General features: G+C 35.0%; 2 protein-coding genes across 2 annotated transcripts; both read left to right on the top strand.

The window, feature by feature from the left end:
• The first annotated feature begins 6,993 nt into the window (after positions 1 to 6,993).
• LOC104087901 (protein RGF1 INDUCIBLE TRANSCRIPTION FACTOR 1) lies at positions 6,994 to 9,610 on the top strand. The gene is made up of 3 exons (XM_009592473.4): positions 6,994 to 7,599; positions 7,941 to 8,159; positions 9,085 to 9,610. The coding sequence occupies exons 1-3, from the start codon at positions 7,420 to 7,422 to the stop codon at positions 9,334 to 9,336; spliced, it is 651 nt and encodes a 216-aa protein (XP_009590768.1). The 5' UTR covers positions 6,994 to 7,419; the 3' UTR covers positions 9,337 to 9,610.
• A 2,726-nt stretch (positions 9,611 to 12,336) lies between these two features.
• LOC138904518 (uncharacterized) lies at positions 12,337 to 20,640 on the top strand. Its single transcript, XM_070193023.1, has 7 exons — positions 12,337 to 12,657; positions 13,258 to 13,353; positions 18,623 to 18,859; positions 19,322 to 19,392; positions 19,619 to 19,782; positions 19,883 to 20,133; positions 20,332 to 20,640. Exons 1-7 carry the CDS (start codon positions 12,337 to 12,339, stop codon positions 20,638 to 20,640), a joined length of 1,449 nt encoding a protein of 482 aa, XP_070049124.1.
• The last annotated feature ends 2,179 nt before the right edge of the window (positions 20,641 to 22,819 follow it).

The raw sequence follows: 22,819 nt of genomic DNA, 5'->3' as shown, positions 1-22,819 counted from the left end.
TTTATGAACCATATTTGCAGCAGAATGTTGCATCCCTCAAAGTAATCTCTACCCTCTTGGCAGCGGGTCAAAGCTCGAAAAATATCTCCTAGATTCATGGGAAGAATGGTATGATCCTTGTTACTTTGCAAAATCGAGACTACTACAGCCAATCGAATTCTAATGCGCCCACCACGCTCTGAAAAGACCATGATCCCCAGAAATGATATCATGAACACGAAGATTCTCAATCTCCTCCAGGCGTCGTAACTCAAATGGTTGACGAATTTTGTGCCTGAGAAGTTCCCAAACCCTTTTTTGTCCCCAAATCTGTCATAGATATATTCCAACGGAACCTAACCTTCGTTCAAGCAAACCATTGAAATTCGACAGATGCATAACTTCTTCAAATAGCTAAATTATGAACTTGTGAGTGTATATTGATTAATTTATATAATATTTGACTAGTTTCGAATTGTTCGATACCAACTTGAAGCTTTAGAGTGAATTTATGAGCTGGAAAGTGAGATTTGGGATGAGGTAAGTGATAAGTGAGAATTTTGACTATTTATTAGCACCTTTTAGCTTTTGTTTTAGCCCGAAAGTATTGAATAGTATTCCCGAAACTAATGAAATTGTGCAAATTGCATGAATGCTGGAATTTTGGTCTCCAGAAATGAAATCTAGCTCAAAAAGGAGTGTTCCGAGGCACAAGGCAATAAAGGGCGCAAAAGCACAAATGTGCAGGCCGCAAAAGGAATTCTGCGGCCACAGAAGAAATTGCAGACCGCAGAATTCCATCTGTGGCCATAAACCAAGAAGAATAATTTAGCAGAACTTTGAGCAATGTGCGGACATCACATGAATTATGCAGCTGCAAAACTGGGCTAAGAGTCAAAGATAAGAGAGTATGCAAAAAGACCAAGTCCAGGAGCCTTTGTTAATTGCGGACCACACAGGAATTGTGCGGCCGCAGTCCAGAAATGTGTTGCCACAGAAGATTGCCTCGCGACCGCAGTTCAGAAATGTGCGGCCGCTAAACTTCACTTCCTGCCAGCTGAAGAAATCTATGTACCACACATGAAATTATGCGGCCGCAGAACCTCCCGGGGGGCATTTTTATCCCAGATTTTTAGCCCTGTATAAATAGACGAGCTTCACAAAATTAGGTCAAGTTTTGAACGTTTGAAGTTGTTGTAGCCGTTTTTCTTACTACTTTAGGAAGTTTTACATTATTTTGGTGTATTTACATTATATTTCATCATTTTAATCTTCATTATGAGTTTAATTATCTTATCTTCTTTATTTTCTTCAAAACCCATTATGAGTAGCTAGACTCTTACTAGGGTTGTGACCCAATCCTAATGTGTAAACCTTATGGGTATCTAATTTAGTGTTTGTTTATGATTGGGTGTTGATTATTTAACTTAGTTCATACTTTAATTTTAGAATTAATGGTTGCAAACATTGATTCATGCCTATTTGACTTAGTCTCTACTTAAAAAGGAAGGACCTAGTCTAGGATAACTTAGCTAACAAGGAATTGGGTCAATTGAGAGATTGATTAACCCATTTAAAGGGTTCAACCTAGAGATAGTAATAACCCGACTTGAGCACTTATTAACTGTATTGGTTGATACCCATTTGGTCTTGAGAAAGCCAAATTGGGCAAAATCACTCTCTGCCCGAGAGGTATTGTGTGGGTAGTATAGAGTTGTGAGCTATAATACACCCTAATCAACAAAACAAGAATTAAGGTCTTTACCCCATTAGGCAAACACCTAGGTTATGGTCACAACCCTAGGACTTTTACCCAATTGGAAAAACCTTAAAAACATTTATCTCTTGTCTATTTCCTTTATCTTGCAACCGTTAGATTAACAGTAGAAGTAGAAAATAAAACTGTGTTGTGGAAGTGCAATGTAGATAACCTATTTGCTTGCTTCAAATATATACTCCTAACTCATATCATAACTCCCAGTGGATTAGACCCCGACTCCTATTTGGGTAATTATTATTGCATACGACCGTTTCATATCTCTTATTTAGGTGTGTTGTGGACGTGATCAATTTTTGGCGCCATTGCCGGGGAGTTAAAACGGTGTTAGCTAAATATTTGGGTGTGTTTTTGGAAAATCTTCTTTTCCTTCCGTGTTACTAACTTGTTTGTGAAATCGTAGGTACAACCATGACAAACAATGAGCTCGAAAATTAGCCTTTGGGTGATATGGACATTGAGGATGACCAAGTTGATAAGGTTCCTCTTGAACCTCAAGCCAATAGTAGAGGCCGAGTGCCTCATGATAATGTCCCCGCTCCACCACCACCTCCACCACGAGCGTCTCCACATCGGGTGTTACCCAATGAAGGGTATGCCAGTGCAATAGTCCCTCCCCGTATTAAGGCGTGCAACTTTCAAATCACCAATGTAATGCTCACTTTGCTAGAGCAACGAGGTTTCTTCACCGGTGCTCCAAGTCAAATTGCGTACAAACATTTGAAGGGGTTTGTGGACACTTGTTGGGGGAGCAAACAAACAAATGTCTCCGAGGATGCATTGAGGCTAAGGCTTTTTCACTTCTCTCTACGGGGAAAGCTTTAGATTGGTTGGAACGTTTGCCGAATCATTCCATTCACACTTGGGATGAGTTGCCGGAAACGTTTATCTCTAAGTTCTTCTCTCCGGGACACATGGCTACTCTTCGAGATGAGATTTTGGAATTCAAGAAAGAGTCAAATGAACCACTATACGAGATTTGGGAGCGGTATAGAACAATGGTCAAGGAATGTCCCAACAACAATATGATGGAAAACATGATTCAACAAACCTTCTTATAATGACCCAGTCGGTCGTTTTGAGTATTATAACCCTGTTTCCCTATTTACTGCTTAATTTATTCTTTGTATTAATTTTATGACTTAACAGGTTAATTGGTTCGGGTCCGGTGAGGTTTTGGAATGAATTAGAACAATTAGTTCCAAGCTTTAAAGCTTAAGTTAAAATAGTGACCGGATGTCGACTTATGTGTAAACGACCCGAAATAGAGTTTTGATGATTCCAATAGCTCCGTATGGTGATTTTGGACTTAGGAGTGTGTCCGAAATTTTTTTTAGAAGCCCGTAGTGGAATTTGGCTTGAAATGGCAAAAGTTGAATTTTCGAGAAGTTTGACCGGGGAGTTGACTTTTTGTTATCGAGGTCGGAATCCAGTTCTAAAATTTTTTATAGCTCCATTATGTCATTTATGACTTGTGTGCAAAATTTGAGGTCAATCGGACATAATTTGATAGGTTCCGACGTCGTTTATAGAAATTGAAAGTTTCAAAGTTCATTAGGCCTGAATCTATGTGTGATTCGTGTTTATTATTGTTGGATGTGATTTGAAGACACGACTAAGTTTGTATGATATTTTAGGACTTGTTGTTATATTTGGTTGAGGTTCCGGGGGCCTCGGGTGAGTTTCGGAATGCTAACAGATCAGTTTTGGACTTGGCATTTCAGCTGAAGAATGCTGGTTTTCTGTCACTGGTTTCCTTCTATGCGATAGCGTGAGAAGGTCCGCGATTGCATAGGCTTGTTTGGGCAAGGGTGAGATTGTTCTATGCGATCACGTGAAGGCAACCACGATCACGTAGGTTTGGCCAGGTTGTGCTACGCGAACGTGCGGTAAATGCCGCGTTCGCGTAGAGGAAATGAAGCAGAAGTGAAGGTCACGTGTTTGTGCTTCGCGATCGCATGGACAAGTCCGTGGTCGCGTAGGTTTATGCATCAGTGATCCGCGTTCGCGTGGATTCAATCGCGTCCGTGAAGGCCAAATTTGGGGGTAGTTTCTTTTGTGCTTCACGATCGCGTGAACTAATCCGCGATCGTATACGGTCAAGTTTTGGCAGTGGAAATGAGTGCTTCGCGATCGCGGGACTTGGGCCGCGATCGCATAGAAGAGATGACTGGGCAGAGAGTTTAAGTTCTGAAAATGGGACTACCGATTTGGAGCTCGAGAAGAGGTGATTTTTGGGAGATTTTCAAGAAAAATAACGGGGTAAGTGTTTTTAACTCAATATTGGTCAAATTACCCGAATCCGTGGTTGTTTTTAACATTTAATTGGTGAATTAAGTTGGAAAATTGTGAAAACCCTCTTAGTTTAATTTGAAGATTTGAGGGTCGAGTTGATGTCGGATTTGAGTAAAATTTGTATGGTTGGACTTGTGGTTGAAGAGGCGTTCATATTTTGTAACTTTTGTCGGGTTCTGAGACATTGACCCCACATGTGATTTTTGAGTGTAATTTTGGATTTATTGGAAATATTAGTATTTGATATGGAATAAATTTCTATAATTTGTGTTGACTGAATCAAATTAATTGTGACTAGATTCGAGCCGTTTGGAAGTTGATACGCACAGAATGGAATTTCAGGAGCATTGTTTAGCTTGCTCGACATTGGATTCGGCTTGTTCGAGGTAAGCAACTCTTCTAATCTTGGAGTTGAGGGTATGAACCCTGAATATACGTATTATGTGAATTATTTGGAGGTGACGCACATGCTAGGTGACTGGCGTGTGGGCGTGCACTATAGAAATTATGACGTAATTGGTTCCGTAAACTTTTGTAGTCAAATAATCTTGGCATTTTCTATGTAGTTTTAAGTGTTAAAGAAATTGAGTTGAGAATCATATTAAAAATCATGTTGAGGCTATGTGCCAGTATTATTAGAACCCACAGAGGTCATATGTTCATACTCAGTCATATTCATTTTATTACATATCATATCTTAGTCTCTGTTATTATTTATTGATACATCATATTACCATTTTCGGTCTAATTTCATGACATTGTGAGCCCATGAGAGAGAGACTGGAGAGATTGATGACTGAGGGAGGCCGAGGGCCTGACTGTAATCCAATTAACAACTATCTAATTTAATGAGATTTTTTTAAAGATAACAACAACAACCCAGTATAATCCCACTAGTGGGGTCTGGGGAAGGTAGTGTGTACGCAGACCTTACCCCTACCATGAGGTAGAGAGGCTGTTTCCAATAAACCCCCGGCATCCTTCCCTCCAAGAACTCCCCACCTTGCTCTTGGGGTGACTCGAACTCACAACCTCTTGGTTGGAAGTAGGGGTGTTCAAAACCGAATCGAAACTGAAAACCGAACCGAAACCGAAACTTAATGGCTTATTGGTATCGGTTTAACGGTTTAACGGATGAGGAATAGATTGAAATTTTTTAAACGGATAATCCGTTAACCCGTTAAGAATATATATATATATATATATATATATATATATATATATATATATATATATATATATATATATATATATATATATATATATAAATGTGCCACAATTTATTTTTCTCCATATATATATTAAATAATCAAAAATCCTTCTTTCACTTCCAGTACTCTATCTATTACTAATTTACTACTAGACATTTAGTTATAATTTACTATTCCAGTTAGTTACTATTAGATAATTTTAATGTCATGTGTTATACCCAGTGTTCTCTTCTATTTCTTCTGATAGTTATAAGTTGTTAATAGGCTCATCCCCAGAGATGATTCTACTGGGAAATACGCTGGAATGTAGCTCTATATTTCTTCTATTTAGCTCTCTTCTTAGGTGCCATATTCTATAGACTGGAATGTAGTCTGCTGAGCATATGAATTTTATTTTGAGTCACAGCGGTCAGCAAACAATCCGATAAATCGCCCGATAAGAGCTAAACCGATACCAATCCGCCCGATATCTTATCGGGTGGCTAGCGGATTAATACATTTAAAAGCCGATAACCGATAAGCCAAACCGTTAAGAGTAAATAACCGTCCAATCCGCCCGATAAGCAGCCCTAGTTGGAAGTGGAGGTTGCTTACCATCAGAGCAACCCCTCTTGTCTAAATAAAATAACTGAACCTTAATACATTTCCCACAGAGATTTTTAAGTCTTTAAAATAAATGATAAAATAACTTATTAAATCTCCGTGGAAAATGTATTAAGGTTCAGTTATTTTATTATTTATTTAAAACGGATGGTATAGATAAACCATTTATGTTAGTTGAGTGGCATGAATGAGCCAAAAGTATAACTTAGTGGCATAAATGAACCAACTTTTTAACGGATATCATAAATAATCCATTTCTGTTAGTTGAGTACATTTTTAGACCTTTTCCGTAATAAAAAATAACCTTAAACGCTTCTAGTTCCAAAGAATATTATACTTAAGCAATTTACTTAAGTATTTCCAGGTAGATCATTTTGATCTTTTCTAATCGAGAATCGTGAGTAATTATATGAAGAATTGAACGTATGCTTTCTTTCTCTTAAACAGGTTTTGATTTATTCTCATCTGCAAAATTGCATTATTGTTCTCTTTTTATATTATATGTGCTGTGGTGCTATTGTACGCCGTATCCCTAATTTATAAAAAATTTGAATTAAAAATTCTTCCTTCAGAACATTATTTTTTACCTTTTAGACGTATTCACTAACTAAATTAATTCAGATTCACAACATGTAGGGCTACTAAAAAAAAAGTATGGTAAAACATTTGGTTTAAAGGTAAAAAGATCCCAAAAAAGGATGTATCTCAGTTTATAATTTAATCTTAATAAATTTATGTAACTTTATAAACAATAAGTTAAAATAAATTTTTATAAAATCCAAACCATCTCGCCACATCCTTTCCTTTTGAAAATTTGACATTCATATTGCCAAAATTCATGAATTAAAAGAAGCCATTCAAAAGAAACTCCAAGCCTTATGGACCAGATATGGTAAATTTTCAGCAAATAAAGGGTATTAAAGGAACTTTAAAGAAGTCATTACACTCAATTCTCATATCGACGTAATTTGCAACAAGAAACCATATTGTGGGACCCACATCAAACCTCCATTGAGACAATGACACGTAAGAAGCTGCATAAAAACAAACAACAACGACGTCGTTTAGTGACCAGCTGTTTTAGCTTAGACGTAGCTTAATAGCCGACCTTTCTGCCTACATAGAGACGCAAAGAACATCCAAAGTAGCGTAAGCTCCAAACCCATACCCTTTTTCTATTTCCCTTTTTTGTCATGATCTAACGGCTGAAATTTAGCCTCAGCCACCACATTCTTTATCAGCCGTTTGATTTACTTGCATTAGTTAAATGCTTTTGTAGTTGAATTCTAAGTTGCTGTTTGTTTAGGTTAGGCCTTCCTTCTTCCTTATCCAACCCCACTTCCTCAATTCTCTCTCTCTTCAATTTCTCTTCCCCTAATTCTTCTCTGGATTCTTCACCATCATTACAAGAATCCAATAATCCTTTGTCCAACTTATTCACATTACATTGTTTCTTGATTCTTTTGCCGTGAGAATAAGGTCTTAGTCTGAATATTTTGGACAGGTCACAATAAGTCGCTAGTCGAAAGTTTAGACGGATTACAAGTCTTTCTCATGACAATGCTGGTTCCTCCATGGCTAGAACCTCTACTGAACACTGCTTTTTTCTCTATTTGCCGGACGCACGGCGACGCCGCGCGCAGTGAATGTAATATGTACTGCTTAGACTGCAATGACAATGCGTTTTGCTTCTATTGTCGCTCGTCCAAACACAAAGACCATCAAGTTATTCAGGTATCTTTATTTGATTCCCTTTTCTACGTTCTTTTTTTTTCCTCCAAGCATTGGGAGCCTGAAATTATGAGTCCCGATTAATCTGAATTCGCGCAATATAAAGTCAATTATATAGTAATAGTATTAGTAGTAAATTTTGGTATAGTAAATGTTCACATTATGAGTATCATCATGATCATGTCTCCATTCTTGTAATGTATCTTTTCTTACATGGTAGGTATCTATTTGTTTCTTTTTTTTTTTCAGAAAAAAGTAGGTATGTGGTCTGAACTTTTTTTTTTTTTTTTACCAAATGCGGTGAAATTAGTAATGTGTATTTTTTTTCTCTTTTCTTGAAATAGATAAGGAGATCTTCATATCATGATGTGGTAAGGGTTTTAGAGATTCAGAAGGTATTGGATATAAGTGGAGTGCAGACATATGTAATTAACAGTGCGAGGGTTTTGTTCCTAAATGAAAGGCCACAACCAAAGAGTACTGGCAAAGCAAGTTCTCACGTTTGTGAAATATGTGGGAGAAGCCTTTTGGACACTTTCCGTTTCTGTTCTCTCGGATGTAAGGTGAATTATTTACTTATTTTTTCCCTATTTATATTAATCTATATTTCCTACATTTTTCTTATTCAGTATTACTTCATTATATTAGTCGAAGGGAGTTTGGAACAACGGTAAAGTTGTCTCCGTGTAGCCTATAGTTTACGAGTTCGAGCCGTGAAAGCAATCACTAATACTTTCATTAGGGTATACTGTTTACATCATATCCTTTAGGGTGCGGTCTTTCCCCGAACTTTGCATGAAAGCGGGATACTTTGTGCAATGGGCTGTCTTAGTAGCTAGCTATATTAGCCATGGCATAGCATCATTCATACATCATGATTCATGACCATGTCCCACTCTTCATATTTCACATCTTGATCACCATCTTGATTGTAACTCCCTACCAAAGAATCATGTCGTATCATATCATATGCTAACAACTCAAAAATCGCGGATTGGCATTTTATTATACACATGTACCTATAGACGGGTGGAGTTATGTTTATTGAAGGGGGTTGAATTGAATTAGTTGAATATATATAAATTGTTGAATCTCTTCTGCACAAAAAATTTATAATATAGTAGTAAAACTTATTTAATAATTATTTTAAATCATGGGTTCAAATCTTGCATTTTGAATCCCCTAATTAAAATTTGTGACTCCGCCTAGTAGCCACATTGGGAGCTAAGAAGGCATATATATATATATATATATATATATATATATATATATATATATATATATATTAACCCATGCCATCCTTTTCATGAATAAACGGCCTAACTTTTGATACTATGATTACATTTCTTTTTTGGGCACACAAGGTATACTCCTATATGTTGATTCATCACCATCATAGGCCAGTTAATTTCCCCATTAAAGTTATGAATTATGCTTTGAAAGATGAGTTACATTTTGGACTATATCAATTTTTTTTTAATGATTTAGCTTGTAGGAATAAAGAGGAATGGAGATGCAAGCTTTATCTTAGATTCCAAGAATGAAGTAGCATTGCAAAGAGGTGAAGGGATATCATCAAGAGAAGAAACAGTGATTCCATCATCAAAAAAGGAAGAATTATTTGGAGATCAATTGCGTGAAGGCTCACAACATGACATATACCCAACCACCCCTCCTCCGCCACCTTCAAATTCTAGAAGAAGAAAAGGCATTCCCCATAGAGCTCCGCTCGGCTCTTAACAGATACAACAATAATAACTATGTCTTATCTTAAAAATATTCATTTAAATATCCTTTAAAAAACTATTTTATACAACTCATTATTGTAGGTCACATAGGGGGTTGTAAAGCTTGATGAAGTTTCCTTTTGAGGATGTTGTGGGGTCTTGAATCAATCAAAAAGTATAAAATTCTCTTGAGGGAAAGAGCAATAATGCACAATTTGTTTATTTAGAAAGTTGGAAGATGTACATTGTAATTAATTAAGAAATTAAAAGGCAATGCGTTTGTTGGAGTACGTTTTATATATAGTTTTCATTGGCCTACCAAACCACATGGGCCGTTTACATAAAGGAACAACCTTTTTCTTTGTTTAATACATGCAAATGGTGGCAAATCAACTTTATATCATTTTACTTAGTTTGGTGTTTGGATATTCTGCTTAATGAACTTTTGGTTTTTTTTTCTTTCCTTTTGGTCATTTGCCTTTTGGTTGTTACCTTTGAAAGCTATGTTTTGAGTTTAGAGCTTTTTCTAATATTTAAGCAGTTGGATTGTAATTTAGGCAAACAACTACAAAAGGGTGATCGATTTTACAATGTGATGTGATGATCCCATCCAATAATGTATAAAGAGTTTGTTTGGTTGGTATTGAATTTACTAATTTCTTTCCTCTTTTTTTTTTTGGTAATCATAAATTTTTGAAGTTAGACACTTCCACAACATATAGAAAAGATTCAAATTGAACATATAGAAAATATTCGGTTAAGGTAGAGAAGCATCTTCTATCTCTTGCTAGTTAACCAAAAACAAAAGAGTGCAATTCGGTACACAAAACATATTGCATATACGGTCTGGAGAAGGCCGCACTCTAAGGGTGTGATGTAGATAGTCTATCCTAATGCAAGCGCTAGTGGCTGCTTTCACGGCTCGAACTCCTGAACTATAGGTCACACGAAAATAACTTTACTATTTTTCTCCTCTCATTTTGCTAGTTAACAAAAAGAAGGAAAAAAAAAGTTTAAGGATTCTATTACATAACGTAAATGTCCATCAGGATTCATTAATAGAAGTACACATGAGATAAGCACAATTGTAGGAGACACTTCCTTTTAATTCAAGGTAGTTGTATGTACTTCGTGCTTTTTATTTCTGTATTTTTTGACCTGGGAAATAGGGGGTTAACTAAGTTGGGATTGAGCCGTTGAGGTTAGGGGTGTAAAAAGAAAATAATAAATTACACCAAACCGATAATTCGAATCAAATCGGAAAAAAACTCGATTGTAGTTTGGTTTGATTTGGTTTGGTATTGGAAAAAAAATCCGACCATAATTTGTTTGGTTTGGTTTTGACTAAAAAAATTAAACCGAAATCAAACCAACCCGATAGTACATTTATACAATTTTTAAAAATATTTAATAGATATAAATATTTATTGTAATGTAATTTATAAATATTTCTTAAACTTTTTCACAGATTTATCTTTTAATGTATTATTTCAAGTTTGGTCTTAACACTCTTAAATGGTAAATAAATTTGATAGCCTATATATATAGTAACTCAATCAAAGTTCAATTCAATATTACAAAAGAAATTTAATTCAATACTAGCACTACTAAAAAATAGTAAATTTGCGACTGACTAAATCCGACCGATTTAATTCAGTCGTAATTTTCGACTGATTCGTTTGGAAATTTTATTTAAAATACACGTTAATTTTTTTTTAAATTTTGGCTTAAAATTGCGACTGATTCAGTCGCTCAATTACGCGAAAATATTTTTTATGGTTTGCGACTGAATCAGTCGCAAAAAATAAACTAAATTAAATGTTACGATCGATTTGATCGGAATCTGCAATAAAAATGAGGTCTGACACTCGTCAATGGGATTTGCGACCGAATCAGTCGCAATTTAAAATTTCAAATTTCAAAATGTGACGATTCGGTCGCAAATCTTTTTTTGTAATACAGCCCTAACCCGTTTCTTCTTCTTTCTTCTCTAGCTTTTTTCCCTCTTCTCTTCAGCCCCCACCCGCTCTATTTCTTGATTTTCTCCTCTAATCTAACCATATAAATTATGATTTCCCTCTCACTCTCACTCTCCCTCTCCCTCTCCCTCACCCGCTCCATTTCCCCGTCCAACCCCCCTCCCCCCCCCCCCCCCCCCAAAAAAAAATTATTCCCATGTTGTTTAACTCATTTTTGGTGCAGGAATCCAGCGGCTCATCTCACCTCCGGTGGTGGTTCGGCAGCAGATCCGTTGGTCGTTTTCTAGGTTTTTTTGTATTAATTTAGCAAAATAGTATGTATAAATTAGCTATATAATTTGCAATATAGCATAGATAAATTAGCAATAATTTTTACAATATAATATGTATATAGTGACTTGATAAAAATTTACTTGTTTAGATTAATTAGATATTTGTTTTCTTTTTAGTTAGATGTTCTTGTGAAAATGGCTAGTATACTTGTATGTATCCAATAGTAAATCAAGAAAAAAAAATAGAATAATTTGGGTATGTTCTATAAGTATGAAATTCTTATTTATACAAAAAATAACTAAAGAAATAATTTAAGTGCAAATACTTCGTATAATTTAGGTTATAATAGTTAAGGTTGAACAATATTTTATATTGTTAGAATTTTTATACATTCAAGTTATGTTAGTTAAGAAATAACTTAAATGCTAATACTTCTCTGTTTTGGCTTTTCGTTTAGAAATTCTCCATGCCCTATCTATGAGTTAATTATATTATTTATTATTGGAACGTAATGAAGAAAATGCAATCAATTAAGTATTAGAGCGCTATTATATGCTAATTTAAAATAAATTAGATTAATTTTTATGTTTTAGGACTTTTTTGTCTTACAATTGTTTAATGTACATATTAATATTGAAACCACCCAAGTATTATAGTAAAATATATAATTACACTATTTAGATAACCTTTGTGAGAATATAACTTAGTAAGTAGTATAAATAAAATAAATATGTCAACTTCTAATTTTTTTGTTTGTGTAGATGGCATTTGCGCATCGTAGATGGATGTATAATATGAATTATCCTAATCGTGTGGGGTTAATGGATGAATTTAAAGAAGGGGTTGCTGGATATATTGCTAAGGCAAGGACACTTGATGATTTTCATATTGAAGGAACGATTAGGTGCCCTTGTGTGAAATTCAAGTGCATTAAGTTATTGGGAGAAGATGTTGTTACATGTCATCTTTTTAAAAAAGAATTTATGAAAAATTATTATGTGTGGACTGCTCATGGGGAGAATCTTAATAGCGTAAATGATGTTGATTTTCATAATTCTTTTGGTGGTGAAGAGGGTAGTCCTGTAATGGAGAATAATATTGAAAAATTCTAGATTCAATAATATGATGAGGGGTGCCTTTGAGATTTTTTGGGGGCATAATTCACATCATGTTTCTAGGAAAGGTGGCACCGAGCCTGATTGGATACGTGAAGATGTCTGGAGTCAGCTCTTGGCGAAGTGAAACACCCCTGAGTGGAAGAAGAAGAGTGAACATGCAAAGTTAAACATAGCTTCTACTAAGAGTGGATCGTTGCATACTAGAGGTTCAATTAGCTTTGCAGCCCATCGTTCGAGAATGGTAATTTCATTCTAAAATATTCTTAGTTTTACAAGTATGCAAATTAAAAAAAAATAAATATATACTGAAAATTAAGAAGTATATATATATATATATACTTCTTAATTTTCAGTTAAGCAACGTGGGGGAGATGTGACTTATGCTGAGGTCTTTGCGAACACCCACAAGAAGAAGAAGAAGAAGGAGGAGGAGGAGGACAACACAAGAGAAGGATGGGTCGAATCGCGTGCTTCAGAGACATTTGCACGGTCCCAACACCAATACTATATTTTTTTTTCTCTTGGTTTATTTTATTTATATAATGTGTATTATTTTTATTTCAGAAAAAGTATCGTATTGATCTTGATGCATGGCGACAAACTCAGCCTGAAGGAACTCAGCCGGCCCCGGAAGATATGACTGCAATTTGGACACATGCGGTTAGTGGCGTGAATAAAGGTATAAATATTATGTAATTATCTATTTTGGTATTAGTTTGAAAGTTGCGTGTTTGTTTTCATACTTCTTTCACTTTTTTTTCTTTATTTTTCGTGAAAATAATAAATAAAGGTCAAGTCTATGGGATTGGAGTACATCCATCATCCAGTCGTCCAACAACAACATTGTTCACTGGGGCATCAGTTTCCCAAGAAGACATGGAAGCTATGCATCAAAAAGTGGATCAAATGTCGCAAGAATTTCAAGCAACTCAGGCTTTGATCCAAAAATTGTTAAAAAAATAAAATAAGAAATGAGCTGCAATGGAGTCTGAGTCTGAGGAGGAAACTGATTCTGAATAGGCTATTTGAATGTTTTAGAGTTGAAGTTAGAAACACGTGTAATTTATGTTGTTTGATAGTTGGTTATTTGATTAGTTGGTTGAATTGTTATAAATATTACCGTTCGTTTTGTAGTAAATATTAGATTTGGTTTGTTATATTAAGTTTTTGGATTGTTATATTAGGTTTTTGTTTGGTTGTTAGGTGTTTGGTTGGCTATTTTATTTGGCACGTGGTGTAATTAAAAATACAGTAGAATTCTACTTTAAAAAGCCCAGATTTGTGACTGAATCAGTCACAAATTTCACCAGAAATTACCCAGATTTGCGATTGATTCAGTCACATATTGAAAATTTCTAACAAAATTTAATTAGAATTTGCGACTGAATCAGTCGCAAATGGAGAAATACCGATATTTTTAATTAATTAATAATCAATATTTACGACTGTTTCAATCGGAATAATTAATTAAAAATTAATTTTATTTTTTAATTTTTCGACGGAATCAATCGAAACGTTTAATTTATATTTATATTTTTAATTCTGGTCAACGACTAAATCAGTCGCTAAATTTATGACTGATTCGGTCGCAAATGGCCTAATTTCAAATGGCCCCTTATTTTTCAGTTTGCGACTGAATCCGTCGCAAATTTTCATTTGATTATGTCGCAAATATATTGCGACCACGTATTTTTCGACTAACACTTTTCAGTCGGAAATCCGTCGGAAAAATACGATTTCCGACTGATTTGACAGTCGCAAATTTATTGTATTTTAGTAGTGTAGGAATGACGACATGGTTGAATATCTATTTTTTAGTTTTACATTTATTTATAATGAAAATGCATAACTTAGTTTATCTTTTTCTTCAGTGCTTAGTCATGTAATTAATATTACTTATTATCTATACTTATTTAAGCATGACCTATATATAGTATTTTTAGATTATGTTAATATTCATTATAGCTTATTAATTAGCAATATTTGATTTATGCAATTTTATTATCTTTGTTATTGAATATTTTAGTATAATGCTATGACTTATCTTACATTATTGTGTTATTTTCTTGGAAAATACAATATATAGCTGTATCTTACTAACACTAAAGAAATATTTGGAGCACAAGTTGCATATTTTGAGTTATGAAGACTTTACTGGAAAAAAAAATTTGAAAATCCGAAAAAATCAAAAAATTCGAGAAAACATCGAGACTGAAAAACCCGACTTTGTTGGTTTGGTTTGGTTTATAAATTTAAAACCCGACACCATTAGTTTGGTAATTGAAAAATTCGAACCAATCCGATCTATGTACACCCCTAATTGAGGTTAGGGAGAAGCTAATACTTCTTTGGAGCAGAAGTAGATTCGGGATTTAGTCTTTCTGAGTTGAGAATGTCGCTGAACCACCAATCGTTTGAGTTATTGGGTTCAAATTTTAATATTTGTATATATTTAGTAAATTTCATAATATATAGGGTAAGATAAAAAAGTTACTGAATTTGATCGAACTTGTAACTTATATGCATCATCTGCCTCAACAACACCAAATATCGTTTTAATATTTGAACTACACCCTTTGGGCAGGGGTTCATCAGCCTCCGGTAACTTTAGAAAAAATATATGTATTTATCTTAAATAATAAGTATATATTTTGATTGGTACTCTAAGATTCAGATCTTCGGCAACTGTATTGGTCGATTTGGAGACACAATTTCAATTCTACTGTGCTACCTAGATTCGATTCCAACTCGAACATTTGCTTAAATTTTTATTCGACAGTGATGTAACTGTCACATTTAAATTCTGGGTCTACCTCTGTCAGTATTTGTAGATATTTGTTTGGACATCGTTTGTAAAGATACGAAGATTCTCGAATGGGGCAACCTTTCAAAGTGCTGTTGAATCCGTGAGCAGGCAAATGTATTAACTTCAATATTTCAAATACTCACCAAATGTGGAATAGTGATTTGAAGAGTATTTCAAATGAAATACTGATTTTCACTTATAAGACTTCCACAAAAGTTACTTTCCAAGTGAAGTTCAACTTCAGATACAATTTTGTCTTTTAAATATTTTTTCAACTTTCACCTCATGATAGTACGTATCTTAAATAAGCCCTCTTCATCTTACGTGAAGGAACTGCGCCCGGAAAATGTGGAGAAAATAGACAACAAAACGAGGATGATAGCCTCCGTTAGAAATATATTTACGCCAACAATGCGTATATATCAATGTTTCTCTTTTCTCAATATATTTGGCCCTCCTCGTTTTGATGATCAACTTGATAAATTAATAAATAAAAATGAGATTACAAACCGATAAATTTGTCGGTTAGAAAAATGATGTATTATTTATAAGTTACATAAATAAATTATGTATATTTTGTATGTCGGGCGTACAAATGACATATGAAATATATACAACCACATAATGTACACAAGTTGTATGTAAATTGTAGCCTTTTGACATTCTGTATAAAAAAAATTGTATTCAAATTGTATATAAATAGTAGATTTGACCGTATATATATATATATATATATATATATATATATATATATATATATATATATATATTGTAAAAACCTTAGTTACTTTCTATAAATAGAAAAACTTAGATAAAAAGGGTATATAGGTTTAAAATTTTGTATATAACGAAAAAGTCCCATGCGGAATATTTGAAGGGATTGTCGATATATATATATATATATATATATATATATATATATATATATATTGTAAAAACCTTAGTTACTTTTTATAAATAGAAAAACTTAGATAAAAAGGGTATAAAGGTTTAAAATTTATATAACGAAAAAGTCCCATGCGGAATATTTGAAGGGATCTTTACATAAATAATTGGTCGGATTCATTGTTTATTTTTCTTAGCCGGTAATACATAAATTATATACTGGTTATATACGACTATACACAAATTATACATACGTTAGACACATATTTATATATTTACCTACTATATTTAGTTTAAGTGGTTGGATGGACGGTTATTGAGGTTAGTGTTTAATCAATGGTTGTGTTCTGATTGGATCATTGATGGGTACATAGGGATCTTTACACAAGTAGCCATCAATTTTCATTGTTTACTTTTTCTATTCACATAAATTATATATTGATTATATACGATTATAACATATTAAACATAAATTATACATATATTATACCTCCGCCGGCTATTTTTAGTTTAAGCGATTGAGTGAATGGCTAATAGGATTAATTATACACAAAAGAGTTATATTTAAACATGGGCCTGGAACACATTCTCACAAATAAAATTCACGAATAGCCACTTTGTTAGCCCGAAAATGGCTATTGGCCTAAAGTTTTACTGGTGGAATGGACAATGGCTATTTTCGAAGATAGGGCCAAAATGTAACCAGTGAAAATTTTACACCACACCCTATTTGCACTGTTATTTAAGTTGTATTCATTTTTCTAAAATTGTTGACTGACGTTTCTAAATTTTCTATGTACTTAAAAAATATTTTCGGCTTAAGTACAAAATAAGATGCAGTTAAAATGTATGCGTCTGAAGTGTAGTTAATTTTTTGGTATTCAAGTTTTCATCTGAAGTCCCGAACTTTACACAAATTTTTTAACTTCAGACTCACGTATGTTAGAGTACAACTTGAACAGTGACCCCAAAATCGGAAGTTTTGCACTTTTTCTCGCTATCAGGGGCGGATCTATATGGGAGGGTGTGAGTTTACGTGAACTCATGTTCCCCTCCCTAAATTATGTATAACACTTGTATTTTTTCTGATTTTTTCTTCTTAAATAAGCATGTGTGAACCCATGCTCAAATGGGCAATTTGGCTCACTGGTCAACCAGTGCACCTTAGACCCCAAAGTTAGGGCTTCAATTCTTGCTTGCTCCCTTAGACATTTTAATTAAACATGCTTTTGTTTCTTTATTATTGTATTTTGGTTACTCGGCCTTAAGTATTCTTTAAAAAGAAAGCTTTCACTAAAATATTTCATGAAATGTGATATTATGATCCCATCTTTTTTTCTTAAAGATTATCACTAATAATAGTAGGTTGTAAGTATTCGTTGAAAAGAGAACTTCAAAATTGAAAGGTTATCTCACAAAAAAGTTTACGTTTTGTCAAATCATGAAGTATCACAAAAAGATAATTAAATTAATCTTAAACTCTCACTATAATTAAAATCTAATAATGCAAATTTCATATCTACAAGAAAATATACGCACATAAAAAGATCTATATAATATGATGGTGATATTCGGCCAAAATATTATACTTTTAGTACACTACTCGCCCTATATTTTGTTGGTTTAATGATTAATTGTGCGACATTTGAGCTAAATTGCGTTGTTTTATGTGTAAGAGTATCGGACGAAAATGTCGAATGAAAGTTGCACAAAAAGAGGATAAAATGCAAGAAAAGAGCACAAAAGCATCAAGTACCCAAACAGTGATACAGACCAAGTAAAGCCAGCTCTATAGCCAGCTTGACCGCGCTACACGCCAGGCATAGCCAGATCTGTATCCAGGCTGACCGCGCTATAAGCCTAGACTCGCGAGGTCTATAGCCTGGTAATTAAAAGTAGCGGGTTAAAAGACTTCAACCCGGATTTGGACTGGGAAATTTCGGCCCTAATATATAAATACTCCCCAAACTAGTTGAGAAAGGGTTGGACATTATTTTGGAGAAGAAAAAGGCTAGAGAGCACGGTAGAGCAAGAATCAAAATGAGTTTTCCCTCCGTTCATCTTTGTACTTTGTAATTTAATATCTTTACACTTAGAAGAAAGAAAGACTCCTCGAGCTAAGCCATCAATTGAAAAGCCACCACAGTTGGAACTAAAATCGTTACCATCTCACCTCAGGTATGTTTTCTTGGGACCTAACTCGACATTAGCTGTTATTATCTCATCTGATTTGTACAGGTAGAACAACTTTTGCAGGTTTTGAAAGAGTGCAAGACTGCAATTGGGTGGACCATTGCAGACATAAAGGGTATCAACCCAACGTTTTGTATGCATAAGATTCTACTAGAAGATAGGCACAAACCTTCCACAGAACATCAAAGAAGGTTGAACCCCAACATGAAAGAAGTGGTGAAGAAAGAAGTGATCAAGTGGTTAGATGCGGGAATCATCTTCCCCATCTCTGACAGCAACTGGGTTAGCTCAGTTTAGTGTGTGCCAAAGAAGGGTGGAATGACTGTAGTGCAAAATGAGAACAACGAGTTAATTTCAACAAGAACAGTCACGGGGATGGCGAATATGTATGGATTACAGAAGATTAAACAAGGCCACCCGAAAAGACCATTTTTCGCTGCCATTCATTGATAAGATGCTAGATAGATTGGCGGGAAGGTTCTATTTTTGCTTCCTGGATGGATACTCGGGGTATAACCATATCTCTATTGCCCCGGAGGATAGAGAAAAAATATTGTTCACTTGTCCGTATGGCATCTATGCCTTTCGGATAATGTCGTTTGGCCTATGCAATGCACCCATCACATTCCAAGGGTGCATAATGGCCATCTTCACAGATATAGTAGAGGACATAATGGAGGTTTTCATGGATGATTTCTCAGTGTTGGGGAACTTATTCGATGAATGTCTTATGAACATGAAAAGAGTATTGAAGAGGTGTATGGAGACCAATCTGGTACTGAATTAGAAAAAGTGACATTTTATGGTACAAGAAGGTATAGTCTTGGGACATCTAGTGTCATGTAAGAGCATTGAAGTGGACCGTGCTAAGGTTGATATAATTGATAAGTTACCTCCACCCACTTCTATCAAGGACATAAGAAGTTTCCTTGGTCACGTCGATTTCTACAGGCGGTTTATAAAAGATTTTTCCAAAATTGCTAACCCTTTATGTAAATTTCTTGAAAAAGATCACCCCTTTGTGTTTTCTGATGACTGCAGGGTAGCATTTGAGGAGTTGAAGAAGAGACTGGTGACTGCACCAATCATAGTGGCACCCGACTGGGGACAACCTTTTGAGCTAATGTGTGATGCAAGGGACTATGTTGTTGGAGCAATTCTTGGGCAGAGAAAAGATAAAGTCACGCATCCAATCTACTATGCAAGTAGAACCTTGAGTGGTGCCCAACTGGATTACACAATGATAGAGAAAGATATGTTAAGCAGTGCTGTTCGCATTTGACAAATTCATATCATATCTGATAGGCTCGAAGGTAATTGTTTATACTGACCATGCTGCTCTCAGGTACCTAATTGAGAAGAATGAGTCAAAGTTGTGCTTGATTCGATGGGTGCTACTACTGCAAGAGTTCGACTTGGATATCCGTGATCGAAAGGGAGCGGAAAACCAAGTTGCTGATCATTTGTCCAGGCTTGAAGGAACTGAAAAGAGGGTTAAGGTGGAAGAGATCGTGGAGACTTTTTCAGATGAACAACTTTTAGCCACGAGCCTTAAGGTAGCGCTATGGTATGTAGATATTGCAAACTACTTGGCGAGTGGTATTGTTCCCTATGACTTGTCCTCTGTGAAGAAGAAAAAGTTATTTCGTGATTGTCGCATGTATTTTTAGGATGAACCATATTTGTTTAGGATTTGTATTGATAACATGATCCGGAGATGTATTCCCGAGATAGACCAAACTTCTGTTTTGCAGGCATGTCATGCTTCGCCTTATGGAGGCCATTTTGGAGGAATAAGGCCATTTTGGGTGAAAAGCTGTGATGAGTGCCAACGGGTGGGGAATATTTTCCGTCGACATGAGATGCCCATGAACCCAATTCAAGAGGTAAAAGTATTTGATGTATGGGGAATCGATTTTATGGGACCATTTATCAGTTCATATAACAACAAGTACATACTGGTAGCTGTGGACTATGTCTCAAAATGGGTAGAAGTCGTGGCACTCCCAACAAATGATGCAAAAGGAGTTATTGGTTTTCTAAGGAAAAATATCTTCACCTGATTTAGTACTCCAAGAGCGATCATCGGTGATGGAGGCACCCATTTCTGCAACCGGACCTTTGCAAAGTTGTTGGAGAAATATGGCATTCGCCATAAGGTCGCCACTCCGTATCACCCACAAGCAAGTGGACAAGTGGAGGTGTCAAACATAGAAATTAAGAGTGTTTAGACCAAAACTGTAAATGCTACTCGGACTCATTGGGCGAAAAAATTGGATGATGTACTATGGGTGCCACGACTCGAAATTCCCACCTTAGGGACCGTGATGACGCCTAACATTTCACTTGCTAGGCAAGCCAACACTAGAATAATATTAGTCATATTTAAACAATTTTAAATTAATTAATAACAAAGAAACACATGCGGAAATAAAGTCTGATATAAAGTGAATAATCCATAATAATAGCGATGTCTAAATACCATCCCAGAACTGGTGTCACAAGTGCACGAGCTTCTAGAATAATACAAACAAGGGTCTGAATAAAAATAAAGTTGTCTGAAAGAAAACCAGAACTGCGAACGCCATGCAGTTATACCTCAAGTCTCCTGCGAATAGCTGAATCCGATCAAATCTACTATACGCCGTTAGGACCAACTCTGGTATCTGCACAAGAAGTGCAGAGTGTAGTATGAGTACAACCGATCCCATGTACCCAGTAAGTGTCTAGCCTAACCTCGACGAAGTAGTGACGAGGCTAAGGCAGGTCACTTACATTAACCTGTACGCAATAATAATAATAATAACAATGATAATAGAAATAAAACAGGTATCTCATTTCAATAGTTGAAACCAATTCGACAGCCATAACCAATTATTATTTCAATCAGTTTCCGTTGCGGCGTGCAACCCGATCCCACAATATATTCATTTTCATTTAATTCTATTTCGTCGTGCAACCCGATCCTCAATATATCTTTTCAATTAATTCTGTTGCGGCGTGCAACCCGCTCCTTCAATATATTCATTTCAAATATTTATGTTGCGGCGTGCAACCCGCTCCTCCAATATATTCATTTCAATCAAGTCTGTTGCGGCGTGCAACCCGCTCCTCCAATATATTCACTTTCATTTCTGTTGCGGCGTGCAACCCGCTCCTCAAATAATATAATTAACCAATTCTTATAAAGAAATTACTCCAATAAATACATCAATTAATATAAAATTATAAGACAACAGACATAGAATAATTATGATTTATTTAGAAATAAGTGATGGAAAGTAGCAATTAATTATGGAAATTAAGGAGGAAATAGGCAATTCAATAATTAGTTTGCTAAATATCAAGTAGAAATTAAGTCACACAAATCAAATAAGCATGTAGCAATTATAGCATAGATTCAAGGCATAATATTGAGCAAGGAATATGAGAGAAATAATTAATATAATAATTAATTCATAATTTAAAACAATTTATGATTCCAAATAATTATGCAAATAATTAATTTGATAAAGTAAACACTCGTCACCTCGCCTATACGTCGTTCACATGAATTTCACATAACAAATAATTCAAGGGTTCTATTCCCTCAAGTCAAGGTTAACCACGACACTTACCTCGCTTCACAACCAATTTCAATATTCCAATAAACCTTTGCCTTGCGAATTCGTGTCCGAAAGCTTCAAATCTAGTCACAAACAATTCAATATACTCAACACGAATCGTAGGAATTAATTCCATATGAATTTACTAATTTTCTGGATTAAAATCCAAAATTTATTTTAAAAATTGACAGTGGGACCCACGTATTAAATCCCGAAAAAAACTCACGAAATCTGAATACCTGTTCCGATAGGAGTTCAACCATACAAAAATTATTGAATCCCGACATCGGATTGACCTTCAAATCTTCATTATACATTTTTGGAAGATTTTATAAAAATCTGATTTTTCTTCCATAAATTCATGGATTCATGATGTAAATGAGTATGGAATCAGGAAATATAATCAATATAGAATAAGGAACATTTACCCTAATATTTTCCCGTAAAAATCGCCTAAATCCGAGACTCAAAGCTCATAAATGAGTAAAAATGGCAAAACTCCCCCTTTTATAGGGGTTTTATGTGGTGCCACAGGTAGCGTGGGGCACTGCCTGTGGCACCGTTTCCAGAACTTCGGAAGTCCCAGCGCCAGGGATAGCGCCCCACGCTACCCCGGACGCTGACGGAAAATATTTCC

This window comes from Nicotiana tomentosiformis, chromosome 2, assembly GCF_000390325.3.
Source record: "Nicotiana tomentosiformis chromosome 2, ASM39032v3, whole genome shotgun sequence".
NCBI classification, from domain to species: Eukaryota; Viridiplantae; Streptophyta; class Magnoliopsida; order Solanales; family Solanaceae; genus Nicotiana; species Nicotiana tomentosiformis.
Note: the sequence above shows the minus strand (reverse complement) of the source record. Positions and strands in the feature narration are given on the sequence as shown.

Bases quoted from the DNA above. Each gene is read 5' to 3' on its own strand.
- LOC104087901 (XM_009592473.4), top strand. From the start codon at position 7,420: ATGACAATGCTGGTTCCTCCATGGCTAGAACCTCTACTGAACACTGCT. The intron at 7,600-7,940 runs GTATCTTTATTT...TTCTTGAAATAG, and splicing joins AAGACCATCAAGTTATTCAG to ATAAGGAGATCTTCATATCA. The intron at 8,160-9,084 runs GTGAATTATTTA...TTAATGATTTAG, and splicing joins TCTGTTCTCTCGGATGTAAG to CTTGTAGGAATAAAGAGGAA.
- LOC138904518 (XM_070193023.1), top strand. From the start codon at position 12,337: ATGGCATTTGCGCATCGTAGATGGATGTATAATATGAATTATCCTAAT. The intron at 12,658-13,257 runs GTAATGGAGAAT...TTTTTATTTCAG, and splicing joins GTGGTGAAGAGGGTAGTCCT to AAAAAGTATCGTATTGATCT. The intron at 20,134-20,331 runs GTAGCGCTATGG...TCTGTTTTGCAG, and splicing joins TTTTAGCCACGAGCCTTAAG to GCATGTCATGCTTCGCCTTA.